The sequence below is a fragment of the Herpailurus yagouaroundi genome, unplaced genomic scaffold, assembly GCF_014898765.1.
Source record: "Herpailurus yagouaroundi ecotype Mexico unplaced genomic scaffold, PumYag 90368, whole genome shotgun sequence".
Lineage (NCBI taxonomy): Eukaryota > Metazoa > Chordata > Mammalia > Carnivora > Felidae > Herpailurus > Herpailurus yagouaroundi.
In genome coordinates, this window is record NW_024421304.1 from 1 (window position 1) to 13,905 (window position 13,905).

Consider the following 13,905-nt stretch of genomic DNA (forward strand, 5'->3'; position numbering starts at 1 on the left):
GAGGATGTCCAGGAAGTCCAAGTGCCTCTTGCTCCTGACCTTCTCCAGCTCTCCCTCCTCCTGCAGCTGAGCCTTCTTCAGCTTGATCACTCCGTCTGTCCCAGAACAGTGTTCCCAGGCAGAGCTGAGAGCTCTAAGTTCCCAGACACAGCCACCTCCCTTGGCCCACTTGCTGCTTGTATCCCAGCCTGGGTTCCAGCTGGATCAGGAGGAAAGTGGTAATGGGTGTGCATGTCAGGGTGAGAGCTGTGGCACCATGTGCTTGTGAGTTGGGTCGCCTCTCAACAGCACAGCCTGTAGAGACTCTGCTTGAATGCTGCTGGCAGGGGGTCTCACCCAACCTTCACCCATGTGCTGACATGTGTCAGCTCCTGCACAGCACTGGCATCCTAACACCTGCACCAGGGGGGTACCCAGGGTAGGTGTGTCCCAGCCCCTGAAGTGGCTCAAGGGGGGATAGGGCTCTGCTTGAGTGTTCAGTGCCTGTCCCTTTGAGATGCGTCCAGTGAAGGAGGGAGCCACCCAGGGGTCAGAGTCCAACCTGTGTGTTGATGGGCTAGCTGGCAGGCCCGGTGGTTCCAGCGGCCTTCAGGGGTCAGCTTGTAGATGATGTCATTCTGGTGGAAAGCATTCCTCACTCGGGAAAAAAACAGGTTGCTCAGGTCTTCAATGGCCTGGATGTAGGACTGGGAGATCCTAAATCGGGAGGATGCAGAAGGGCCTTGATGGAAGGAGACTTCTGCCCTGAAGTGGATTTGGGGCTGTGAGTGAGGGTTCCTCAGTCAGTGGGTCAGGCAACTTGAGGCATTCGCACTTTCTGTCTTAATACCCTCAAGACCCTCAGCCCTTTGTGAGGGACATTGCAGCCAGGCTTTTCCATATGGCAGGGACCTGGGATCTGTGCCTAATGAAGGTGTGCTGTGGGCTGAATTTGACTGTGGTCTGGGACGCTCTGCAGAATGTGGCTGTCTGTGCTGGGAAACACCCCAACTGCTCTACTTACCTCTCAGCATGATAGGAGATAGGACCCAGAAACTGAGGATTTCACTGACCTGTCTGCTTGCTGGCTGCCCTGGTAGCTGAAGGCACACTTCATAATGGTGTCCAAGGTCATCAAGGAGACATGCTCAAAAATCTCCAGATATGAGTTCTGTCTGATGAGGTCCTCCCACTTGTCCTGTGTTGGAGGGACACACTAATCCTCTACTCCTCCAGAAGGCCCATCCGCTCTCTGTAAATATTCTGATGAGATGTCCTCACCTTCTAAAGGGGATGTGTTTTAACATTTTTTTAATGTTTATTATTGAGACAGATAGAGACAGAGTGTGAACAGTGGAGGTGCAGAGAGAGAGGGAGACAGAGTCAGAAGCTGGTCCAGGCTCCAAGCTGTCAGCACAAAGCCCGACATGGGGCTTGATCTCACAAACTGTGAGATCATGACCTGAGCTGAAGTCAGACGTTTAACCGACTGAGCCTCGCAGATACCCCAGATGTGTTTTAACAATTTGGGAACATACAGCAAATATGTGTTCGCCGTGTGATGAGTTTTTTCTCAAAAACTTTTGTTACATAAATAATCACTATCTCCTACAAGTTAGGAGCAATTTATGGTGCTAATAACCATAGCAGACCGGAAAACAATGTTTCCAAGGGGACAAGGGGTGAATCTTCTCTCTCCTGTGATTGATCTAGACACGAGAAAAAAAAGGTGCAGTCCCACTAGGTAGCAAGTGTCAAGGCAAGAGAAAAGTAATGGGTCAGTACCAGGATTCCTAAGTAAAGGTATCAGGGACTGTTCAACAAATGTCAGCTCATCACAGTTAGTGAGACAGGGTCCTGCTCAGAAGTGATACGAGGGCATGATCCAGCCCTGGGTTTTGAGATCCGGTCTCCACTTCCCTTCATGAAGTGGTGAAAATCTATGCAGAAGCTTTTGCCCCAAGGCTAGTGCCCACCTCAGTGACATCCTGGGGTGTTCACCTGTAAATGAAGCTGCTACTGCCCAGGCCAGCCAGGGCCACTTGTCCTGTTGTCCACGGGGATTGACTGCTCTTCCTATCCAAGCCGAAGACATAAAGTGGGAGGAGAAGGGACCCTGGATCCACCATGACTGTCTCTTCTGTGGGCAATGAGCACAGAGTGGAGGCAAGCCTGGGTACTTTCTTTTCCCTCCCTCGTTGGGGTACCCGGTCTCATAGTAAGGTATAAGTGCATGATTTTTAGGGCGGTGCCTGATTGATGTCTCCAGGACACATCTGCCTGAGAGTGGGCTCTGTGAACTATGCTGTGGGTGTGAGTGTGCAGGTGAGCGTAGGACGGACTTACCAGCATCACATGGACAGAGTCGGCCATGAGCCGCATGTAGGGCTTCAGGATGTCATAGTGGAAGGCTGGGGTCAGCATCCGCCGGTGCTGGAACCACCTCTGCCCATTCAACAGGAGCAAACCGTACCCTGGGCCACAATGGGGCTGTGTTGGAAGGGATCTCCCAAGAGTTGTCCAGGGTATTTGGCAGGAACCCAGAGTGTGAGATGAAGGGCATCCTGGGTGAGGCAGGGAAGGCCAGTGCATGTCGGGAAAGTAAATTTCCAAGAGCTGGTTCACAGCAAGTGGTCATGACAGCTGAGAGATCAAGATGGAAACTGAGTGGGGTGCGAGTCTTAGAAGGACTTTGGTGAAAAGTGAGGTTGACATCATTTCCGAGGACTGTGAAGTGTTGTGGAAGAGGCTGAGCTGCAGGAGGGCTCTCCCCACCATTAGGAAGTGTTTCATCAAAGGAGAGAATGGACATATGAGGAGTTTAAGATACGAAACAGATGAACATAAGGGAAGGGAAGCAAAAATAATATAAAAACAGGGAGGGGGACAAAAGCCTAAGAGACTCTTAAATATGGAGAACAAACAGAGGGTTACTGGAGGGGTTGTGGGAGGAGGGATGGGCTAAATGGTAAGGGGCATTAAGGATTCTACCTGAAATCATTGTTGCACTATATGCTAACAAACATAGATTTAAATTAAAAAATATATTAAATAAAAAGCCCTTAAAAAAGAAAGATAAAAAGAAGAGAATGGAGAGGATGGAGCTCCATTCAGCGATGAGGGTGTGACTGTGGTTCTGGTCACCTCTTGTTTAATCTGGGCCGAATGGATAGTTTTTGGCAAGCCTAACCAGAAGGTGGACTGTGGTCCTGATTCCATATACTTACCTATCCAGGGAGCCAGGAATCTGGAGGAGTCACGACGCTTTGGGTCTGAAAAGTACAAGGGGCATTACAGGGAACTGGAGGGAACTGAGGAGGCAGCTGTGGTCCAGGCCATTGGCCTCCATCCCTTCCTGAGGACTGTAAGCTGGCAGTTTGTTTCCATCCACTTCCCACTTGCCTCCCAACCATGAATCTTGTTTCTTTCCTGATAGTCACTGTAGGCTCATGATGACAGACTCGGTGTCTATAGCATAGCCCCAACGAGGATTTTGAATCAGCAAGAAATATAATTGCTGTCCTCAGTGCCACTGAAAAGACAGTAGCTGGTGTGTATTTTTTAAGGATGACCCAGGATTTCCATGACATAGCATGGGCAACAGATAGGGTTCCAAATCCCAGCCATCAGGGATAGCAAATTGTCTTCAAGATCTGGGATCATATAAGTTTGGTGAAGGAAGGAAGGAAGGAAGGAAGGAAGGAAGGAAGGAAGGAAGGAAGAAAAGGAAGGAAGGAAAAGAAAAGAGAAAAGAAAAGAAAGAAAGGTGGAGGGAAGGAAGGGAAGGAAGGCAAGAACAGAAATAAGGGAGACAGAAAAAAGAAAAGAAAAGAAAGAAGAAAGAAAGAAAGAAAGAAAATGAAAAATGTAATCCCTCACAGCTGTTTAAGCATTCCATCTAAGTATCTATATTTGGCCTTATGCTGGCTTGTGCACTAGAAGGATGGTTGCTGGAGGGTACTGAAGGCTGAGCCATAACTCTCTTCCAGAATTTCATAGTCCCCAAAGAATGCACCCAAGAGGGAAAAGCCATAGCAGAAGACATGTGGGATAGTTCTCACCTGATCGCCCCAGGATCACCTTCATGTAGTCCGGGTCATAGACTTCAAGGGTAACTTTGCTTCCCCACAGCCAGCGAGGACTGGCGCACGGGTATTTCTCTGCCCTTTTCTGAAGGTTTTGTAGCTCTTGGCCATCTTGGAACTGTAACCGAGGGAAAGACAAGTCAATAAAACCTTCCTCGTCAGGTGCACTGCTTAGAGTGGTGGTGGAAGGTAGGATGGCCACAGGGTGATAGTTCTAGCTATCCACAGTGCTTAAGAATTTGGAACTGTTTCTGATGAGACAGGTTCTGATCTAGATTCCACATTCAGTGAACTTATGTTCTAGTGTGGGAGTGGAGTCAGGGAAGAGAATCAGGCCTTAGAGTCTGAAGTGTCCTTCAATTACTTAAGGGGCCTGCTCTGTGCTCCCAGGTCATGGCCATCATGGGTTACCCTTCTCCTTAGATCCAGTGCAGTGACCATCCAGTGGGAACCTCTTACCACAAAGCTATGTTACTTTGTCCACCACGATGCCCTCAACCTGCACAGCAGGGGCCTTGGGTCCTGTTTCAGCCCAGTGTAATGCCTCTATTCTGATCACATGCTCTCCTCCTCCAGGGGACCCAAGGAGCCAAATAGCCCGGCTATTCCCCTCTCTGGGCCATTCTGAGGGCCACTGATCTGTCAGCTGTCTGGACAAACACGTGGGGCTGCGATCTGTCCCTGAGCAGGTCTGGCCAGGGCCAGGTGACAATCTTGTAGAAGAGACATTGCCCAAGGTGGCAGTGGCAGTTACTCTGTCGGTAAATACCCAATGTCCACTGGCCTTCAGCCTGCGACCACTCAATGCAGGCTATGTTCCACTAAAGCTGCAGCCACAAAAAATATCCCCCAAAGGAGGCACAAGGACAGAAGGAGGACAGAAACTAAAGGGGCAGCACAGACAATGGTCAGGTGTTGTGAGCTCTGCTACTAGCAGTTATGCTGAGACGGGAGGAAAGATGGGGCTGTTGACTCACCTCTTTCCCACCCTGCAGTTCCCCTTTCATAGTTCCTGGTGGATTTCACCCCTAGGTAGTGCAGCGAGTTTGTGGACCCACAGCTTGCTTGTCCTTCGTAGGCATTACATTATTTTCAATTTTTATCAATTATGCAGATTAGAATGACTTGCTTGAGACTTAATCATCAGCAGCATCATCCCCACTTTACAGAGGAGGAAACAGAGGCATAGAGTATGTGGCAGAGCTAGGATAAAATCTACGGAGCTTGGCTCAGAGACCACATGCTTCCCTGTCCCCATTGTGACTTGTCACCTTGCCTGAAGGTTAGCTTTAACTCACCTCAGGTGGCATTCTAACTCCTGACTTAGCCAATTCCAGAGGAATTGAATAAAGGAAGGTTTCAGATAGAATTATAAAAACAAGAAATATTTGGCTACAATGTCTGATAGGTCAGCAGCCGATGAGAGATGATTGGGCACCGGGAGTAATATTCGTTATGTAGCAGAACCTGTCTGCTTACAGAGTCTACATACAGTCAGTTAATGGGAAAGTCACTGGAGGAAGTTTTTTAGTTCCTTATGTCAAATCCCAGCTCGGGAAGGTGACAACTGCATCTAACAAAAGGTCCCAATTTCTCCAACTGGACAAATAATCTGGAAGTCATTAGTGCAACAATGTGCAGGAAGGAACTGGGCTCTGGCTGTCTCCCTGTGGCTGACATGAAGTTTCCATCTCTGGAGCCACTCGGTTGAAATCGCTCTGCCTCTTTCTCTGAGAAGAGACCGGTCTCCGCTCTCTGCAACACCCCACCTCCTAGGCTTGTTCAATCCACACCCCACTAGTGAGCCCCTCTCCAAGTGCCCCCCTTCCTGTAACCCTCCCTCGGGGACCAGTGCTGACAGAACTGGCTGGGTAGGTGCTGTCTCCCACCCAGTCACCCCAAGCTGCTCCTTCCTCTGTCACTGCACAACCTGAGTCAAGCATCCCTTGGGGTCAGCTCTGCGCTGGCCACCAGGGTACTGGAAGGAGGTGACATCCTCAGCCCATGGATTACATGGTGCCGGGTTTGGGGAATGAGAGCTGATGTGGAAACAGATTCTGTTAATGGTGGAGCTCAGTGTGAATGCTCTTTACCTGCCCCATCCTGGGAACCTTCTCCTGTGTGCCAGTGACTTTTCAGGGTTGTAGCACTGACACCACCAGTCTGGAACATCCACAGTCTCAGGCACCCAACCTGGTTGTTCCCTACACCTGACGTGATCCCCGGTCCAGCGGTTGACCCTGTTTTCCTGTAATCTGCACCTTCTGAGATTCCTGTCTATGGTCTGAGTCCCAGGCATCTCAGGGCCAAGCTGAGAGGCTGGGGTTGAGTGGCTGGGCAGGGAAGCATCAGGAAGCCTGTTGTGAGAGAAGAGGCAGGGTTGCTCAGCCTGAAGGGGAAGACTCAGGAAGGAGCAGCCATTGTCCTCAAAGGGCTAAGCTACAAAACAGCCTGCGGATCTGCCTAAGGAAAGAGGGTCAGACTGGCCTGAGGGCACTAGCACAGGCTTCCTTGGAGGGGCTGAGCTCCAGGGCTGGCTTGGGGCACTGAGGTCTGAGAGGTAAGCTAGACCCACGTGCTGTCACCCAAGAAGCCTGTGTGGGATATATCTGCTGACCAAGCGGATGCTCTGAGAATCCAGGCCTGCTCTGTCCTCCCAACCCCCGTCCAGCCGCTTCCTACCTCCTGGATGTCCCCGAAGAGCCAGTGGGAAGGAGGGGACGGGAAGTGCTGGACTGCTTTGAGCAGCCACTGCCTGTGCAGGTAGAGCTGTGCTGCCTTGAGCAACAGCAGAGCCAGGCCTAGCAGAGAGGCCACTTGCAGGAGTCCGGAGACACTGCCCAAGGGTCTGGTGAGGCTCAGTACAGAGACACTCATGGTGCAGGGACAGCTGAATCCTCTGACTGTCCCTGACTGTGGCTGACCTCCCCTGAGCACCCCAGCCTTGTCAGTCCAAGTAGGATTGCCCTGCCCACCTGGAGGGAGGGTAAATGGAGGGGGCAGAGGTTAGACTGGGCCTCCAGTGTTCATTAACTGTGAGGATCCCTCTTGGGAACCAGTGGCAAGAAAGCTTTCTCTGCAGACAGCACTCAGCAAACTCCCACTTGGCCTTCTCCCTATTATTCATTCAATATTTCAGGAGCACCTGCTAAGTGCCAGCTGTACTTAGTGCCACAACATGGCTGGCTGCAAACAGACAAGAGCCCTGCAAACAAACTGATAGAAGACCACGGTTCAGTTATAAAGTTGAGAACATGTGCTTGCTGGGAATATTATCCCTTTTCAGAAAGCAAAAGTCTTACAGGGAGCTTGTGTGATGTGGCCACAGGAGAACTGCCACTGAGAGTGCCAGCTGGGGTTAGAATCAGGGGTTCTCCCGACCACCTGCCTCAGCTGCCTCAGCAATGTTCCCCATGCTTGTCACTATCCACTCACTAGTTTTGCCTGGGGCCGAATGGGCCAGCAGACAGAGCACCTGCCAGAGACTCAGATCTCCAGCCCCAGGGCACACTCATGACTTAGGAAGCCAATGACATTGACTTCCGGAACCTCAGTTTCTCTTTCTGTAAGGTTGGGTAATCATCCCTTTCCCAAGTTCCTCCCAGGAATGCATATTCATGCAGTCACTCATGCACTCAGCCAATGTTCTTGAGCTCACTATCTGCTAGGCAAAGGCAGAGAACTAACCTTACAGGAAAACACAATAAAGCCTGTACTGAAAGAGTGAAGTGTGGGCCAGGCCCTACCAGGGAAAGAGAAAACAAAACAGGAGGATGGGACCTTCAAGGGTGAATAGGAGTTCACCAGGTGGAGTGCTAGAGAAGAGGATGGGCGCTAAGGGCTCATGGAGAGCCTATGCAAGAAAGCATTTCTGATGAGGACAATTTAATCTCTTACTTGTTCCTGCTTCTCTTCTCCAAAGTCAATTTTAGGCCCAAAATTCGGAAAAATACAAACAAAATATCTTCATGAGGATTTCTTTAGAAGGCACCTTCCATGGGTCCCCTTTTCCTTCTGCCCTGTTCCTCACCCATCTCACTGTAACCCCAAAGTCCTTCTCTTTTGCCCAACTTCATGCTAGGAGATTCATTACACAACCCACAGCACTGGAATTCCTCTCCCCCTAAATCGGGGCTTCTGTCCAAACCCAGGGGTACGTAACCACTTTACTCATTCCTCTCAACCTTGCCCCAGTTCTCTGTTTACTTCCCATCTCTCTCTGATCCCGGCCCACTGAATTTGGACCCTACTCCTTCCCTTACTTGGCCCAGCACCAGTTTTGTACCTAGCACACCTGGACAACCTGTGGAGGGAGGTTGGAAGTGGGTACTTGGAGTGGAATGCTGTGTGTCAGTCTGTCTTTTCCTCCCTGAATCCTCGATTTCCTCTATATAGTTGGGCGCATATACTTGTAAACAGCTAACATTTACTGACTGCTTACTATGTTCTAGGCACTGAGCAAAAAATATTATATATTTTATCCACAACCATTCTAACACAGATTTTTTTAAATGTGTATTTATTTTTGAGAGAGAGAGAGAGAGAGAAAGCCAATTGGGAGAAAGGCAGAGAGAGTGGGAGACAGAATTGGAAGTGTGATCTGCTCTGACAGTAAAGAGCCCAATGTGGACTTCCAACTCATGAACCATGAGATCATGACCTGAGCCGAAGTCGGATGCTTAACCAACTGAGCAACCCAGGTGCTCCAACCCGAAACAGATTTTTTCAAATAAATCTCAAAATCTGAATGAGAACACCAAGGCACCCAGAGCTTAGTTGCCTTTCCAGGGTCAATATACTGGTAAGAGGGACAGCCAGTGTTCAAAGCCAGGCAGTCTGGCCCCAGTCCCTTAAGGGACTAAGTTTGTGTCATTTGGGAAACCAGCAAGACAAAACAGTACAGGACAGACCAGCGCACAGGAAGAATAACGACAAGAGAGGCCAGACAGGCTAGAGGACAGGTGCGTAATCGAGAGTTACACGCCCAGTCAGGGCTACAGCCAAGTAGGAGGAGGGTAACAGAAAACTAGTAGGAGTCTTGGAAAAGGGTGAGACCGAGAAGGGCAGACAGTCTGATGGGAAAGAGGGGGAGATCATGGAGGTTGTGAGGGAGGCAGAAGACAGGGGACGGGAGACACAGACAGGAAGACAGGATGGCAGGCAGGAGGTTCTCGGGCTCATGCTTGTCTGCACAGATTTTAGAGGAGCTTCCTGAGATGCAGGTGGATCCCATTCTTGGACCTCAACACAATTCTTGGCCAGGGAACAGGGACCCTGGAAGGATCTGGCGCCAGCTCAAAGCGGAGCAGGGTCAGGGCCACCGCCACCTTCATCTCGCTCATGGCAAACTGCTTCCCGATGCAGTTCCTGGGTCAGGGAGGGAAAAGGAAATGAGAAGTGGCCTCAATCCCCTTGCTGGGAACAGCACATGCAGGGCCTTCCTGCATGGGTCCGGCCCCGATCCCTTTCCTTCCCGGACACCCACACACATTTCGACCCAAGCCTTGCTTCACACTCTGCCCCTGACCTTTGACAAAGCCTACAATCTTCCAGGGCTAGTTCCTTCTACCTCTGCTGTCGGCAGGCCTGAAGTCCTCTTATAAGAGGGTCAGCTCGAGAGGCACACAGCCAAGTCAAGTGATCACTACAACAGTTAATCATCAGAGTGTTTGCTGTCTCTATAAGCCATTACTGATTTCAAAAATGAGAAGACAGTACAGGGTACTATAGGGGCCAGCTGGGCCACTTTAGGCCCTAACCATATGGGGGGACAAAGGGACCCAGATCCTCAGAGAAAGGACAAGGTGGAATTGTGTAAGGAAAACAGAATGGAATCAGAGAGACATCCAAATGGGCAAGGCCGTAACGATGCTCAATCTGCTACACCATCTCCTTCCCAGTTTGGGTCCAGACTCCTGTGCTCCCCTCAACCCTTCTGTCAACCAGTTTCTGTAGATTCCAAGTCTACTGCAGAAATGTCCCTGTTGGCCATCCCTCAATCTCCTCACCCAGGCTTCTCTGTCTCCTGCCTCCCCTTCCTCCCCTGAAGCCCCGCCCAGCTCAGACTCTCCCAGGCCCTCCATCACAGCTAGGGGCATGTCCACATGCCTCAGCTGGCATTAAAGCCCTCTTTGGCTTGTTCCCTCACTCACCTATCACCTGTCCAGCTCTGCCTCCCCACTGAGCTCCTGCTGATGTGATCCCTGAGAATACGCTCCCTCCACCTCTGCTTGCCTCGTGCTCAAGGCTAATGACAGCCCACGCTCACCCTCTCTACTGGCTGTACCTCTTCATGCCCGGATCCTGAAGTCACACTAGTATTTTTTACTCAGGGACACATCACTTTCCAGAACAGGACAGTGTCAGGAACGTGGAATGTCCTACAGTGTGTTCAATTAGTAAATTATGGAGTGAATGAATGAATGAATGATGATGTCTCTTTGAGTGGGAGCATTTATGGCTGTGAACTCTTGGCGGCAAGGGCAGTATTTTCTTCTGCGTTCCACCTCCTAACATAAGACGTAGCACACAGAGACAGGCTTAAAGAGTAGTCTTAGAATTGCATGAAGTTTATTGAACTAAAAAAAAAAAAACCTGAATGGAATGAAATATGGTAGCCATTAGGTCTGAGCTAGAAATGGATCTCTCTGGCCCTCTCCTGTCCTCACTGGCAGCCACACGACACGCACCAGTGTCTAAGGCTCAAATCCTACAGCCAGTATCTGGAAGAATAGTTTGCTTAAAGCCTATTCTGTGAAAGTGGATTTAGTGTTTGAAGAAAAGAACTCGTTTTTAGTAACTACTTACAAGATTTAAGGAATTTACTAATTAGAGGACCATTTCAGCAGCACTGGAGGATTTCACAGCAGCCACTCTGGAGAATAGTCATCCAGCTCCACAGTCACTTCAAGTCTGCTTTATGTTTTATACTCCAGGAAACTTTCAAATACCATGTGTCATGTATAAAACAGTGGCTTTTCTCTCAAAAACAGTTTAATGTCTTTCTTGCATCTATTTGCCCACTTATGCAATTGGACTCTAAGTATAATATTAATGTGTATAGAGCCCAGATCATATGGACTGATTTGACAACTGGGAAAAATGTCAAGTACATGTGACCATTACCATGGACTCAAAAATTCTTTTGGATAGATGCAAACATAATAGTGACACAAATTAGTTGAATACTTCATTAATCCCTTAAGAGGCCACAGTAACCATCCTCATGTATGACATAAATGTTTGAGATATGCAAGGCAGCTGAGAATGGAAACACATGCAAAGAATTCAGTGGTGCAGTTCGGGGAAAGAATGGCTGGTTTGAGAATGTGTATGAAAGAATCTATCAGATTCCGTCCAGATTTTGAAATCGATAATACTTGAAAATTAACATGTGAGAAAATCTCTTGTGCAAAGTCATACTCATACAGTGAATCAAATACTAGAATGCACTGAATTTTGGAGCAGCCACCAACACTGAAGTGTGGCTGGAGATTGGGGAAGAGAAATGGGTCAATGTCTCCAGGTCGTGCCATGCTTCCCAGCTTTCTTTTGTACAGAAAGGCACATACCTCTTTCCCAGCACAGAGACAAGCAAAGGCATATCTACAGACACCCGTATACAATAGGAAGTCACAAGTATTGGATATGTACCCAGCAAGCAGTCACCCACTCCCATCCTGTTACAAATAACTCACCTTGCTCCTCCTGAGAAGGGCAAGAAAGCATGGCTGTGTCGGGCAGAACCCGGTGCAAACCGTGAAGGGTCAAACACCTGCAGAGGGAGCACCAGGGCCAGGACAGGTATAATCAAGCCCCTCCGTCCAATTTAACCAACCACCAGACAGACTACCCAGAGGTAGGACAGGAGAATGGGTTGGTCTGGAGATCTCATCCCATCCCCTCCTCCCAAGCCATCATACCTCTGGGTTTGGCCACACATTCGGGTTGTGGTGAAGGGCATAAATGGAGAGGAACACCTGGAATCCTGTGGGAGAGAAGAGAGAAGACGGATCATATCCACGCCACGAGGAGTCATGTGCATGCACAAACAGCCTGGAAGCCACAGTGAAAGCCACTGCTCATCATTGTGAGTGGAATGACTGTGTTGCAAGAGAGATGGGGTGGACAAGGAAAGCACCTGTACACTCATTACTAGAGAACCATGCCTGGGCTGAGAAGTAGGAAAGAACAGGAGGCTTACTTTTTGGAACAACTCAAGTGACAGAAAACTCACATTTATCAAGTAGCATCCATAGGCCCTTGGGTAATATGCATGAACTCATTCAATCCTCACAACAACCCTCCAGTGAAGGCACTCATGTCCCCATTGTCCATATCAGGCACCTAGAGCCTCAGAGAGGCTAAGCTCCTTGCCTATATCCACACAGCTAGGATGTGGCAGGCCTGGAGTTCAGATCAGAGGTGAGCCAACGGTGGCCTCCAACCATGGCTGGATTCTCAGATCTGGTCATCAGGTACTCTCTGCCACCAATCTGAGGGCCCCCCACTGACTGGACTGTCAAAATAATGACAGTGGATTCCCTGATCTGCTTCAATGACTCGACCCCACAGGGAATGAAAAACAGCTCTGTCTGGCCCAGAGGGATTTTCTCTCCAGCCATCAAATCTCTGGATATTAGAAGTTTATGCTAATTTTGAAGCCCCTTGCTGAAGTCAACAGCTCCTTTTAGAGAAGATGCAATGTATTGAGTCGTTTTTATTTTAACTGATATGTATATAGCTGTTTGCATTTGTCACAAAGGGGTTATCCAAATGTTATGTCAGATCTTCAGGATATTCAAATAGATACGACAGTGAAGACAGAATTGGTCCATGAGTTTAGACTTGGAGTCAGGAACTGGAGTATGCAGTTTTAAATCAGAGAATGTCAGTGCCTTCAGTGGGAATGCTGTAGCGTCACAAAACAATGGGATCTCATGGTAATAGAATGTTTTTGTTGGATAAGTTTGGAAACTTAGGATTCTGTTCTTTTGAGATCTTAGAATTGAGATGCACCTTACAGGTTATTTGGGAGAATGAACCGAAATAGAATATATTCTCCATAGATAGGAAGGGGAAGTAACCTTTATGACACTTTGGCAGTGCTCTGGCTCTGTGTCAGGCATTTTCTCTCCTCATCCAAACCAGAGAGTAAGTGTCCATTTATGGATGAAAGATGACCAGAGTGATTGAGAAATGCCACATGACATGTGGACCACTGACGTCCCATGTGTTCCTGCAGAGTGTTGCTGTGTGAGTGTGGTGACCTTCATACCTTTGGGTAAGGAACGTCCATCAGGGAAAGTGATGGGCTTGTTGAGCTCTCTGCCAATGCCTGGAACTGGTGGGTAGAGTCGCAGTGCTTCCTTGATGCACATGGTGGTGTAGGGCATCTTGTCTAGGTGGTCCCTGAAACGAAGCTACCCTGAAGGACAGGCAAGACTCTGCCAAGCAGGAAATTCTCCAGTTGAGTGGGCTGGGCAATCCCATCTCGTGAGCACTCACCAGGTAATGTGGGTACCATCCCCCAGGAGACTCTGGACCTCCTCCCGGCACCTCTGCTGATGCTCAGGGTGTGTGGCCAGGGCATAGAGGATCCAGGAGATGCCACTGGCTGTGGTGTCATGGCCCTCAAACATGAACGTGTCCACTTCAGCGCGGATGTCCTTGTCAGTCAATCTGCTGCCGTCCTCCGTCTGAGAGGAAATGGTGACATGTCAGAGTTTGCCCCTCCCTCCAAGCTTGTGGGCAAAGCCTCATGCCTCCCCTGCTCACACTCACTCTGGCAAAGAGGAGGATGTCCAGGAAGTCCAAGTGCCTCTTGCTCCTGACCTTCTCC

The 13,905-nt window shown here is 49.3% G+C and overlaps 2 protein-coding genes across 2 annotated transcripts; both read right to left on the bottom strand.

Annotated features, from left to right (window-relative positions):
• Nucleotides 1–3: 3 nt before the first annotated feature.
• On the bottom strand, nt 4–7,005 carry LOC121026382 (cytochrome P450 4A11-like; the record flags this gene model as incomplete). The annotated part of the gene is made up of 7 exons (XM_040469245.1): nt 6,747–7,005; nt 4,041–4,182; nt 3,207–3,251; nt 2,326–2,453; nt 1,053–1,177; nt 542–696; nt 4–95 (listed from the first exon to the last, which is right to left on the bottom strand). Coding segments are annotated over exons 1-7 (882 nt in total), but the record flags the coding sequence as incomplete, so codon positions are not given.
• Nucleotides 7,006–8,935: 1,930 nt separating this feature from the next.
• LOC121026380 (cytochrome P450 4A24-like) lies at nt 8,936–13,899 on the bottom strand. The gene is made up of 6 exons (XM_040469243.1): nt 13,848–13,899; nt 13,572–13,762; nt 13,342–13,475; nt 11,987–12,051; nt 11,762–11,838; nt 8,936–9,431 (listed from the first exon to the last, which is right to left on the bottom strand). Exons 2-6 carry the CDS (start codon nt 13,703–13,705, stop codon nt 9,263–9,265), a joined length of 579 nt encoding a protein of 192 aa, XP_040325177.1. The 5' UTR covers nt 13,706–13,762; nt 13,848–13,899; the 3' UTR covers nt 8,936–9,262.
• Between the last annotated feature and the right edge of the window lie 6 nt (nt 13,900–13,905).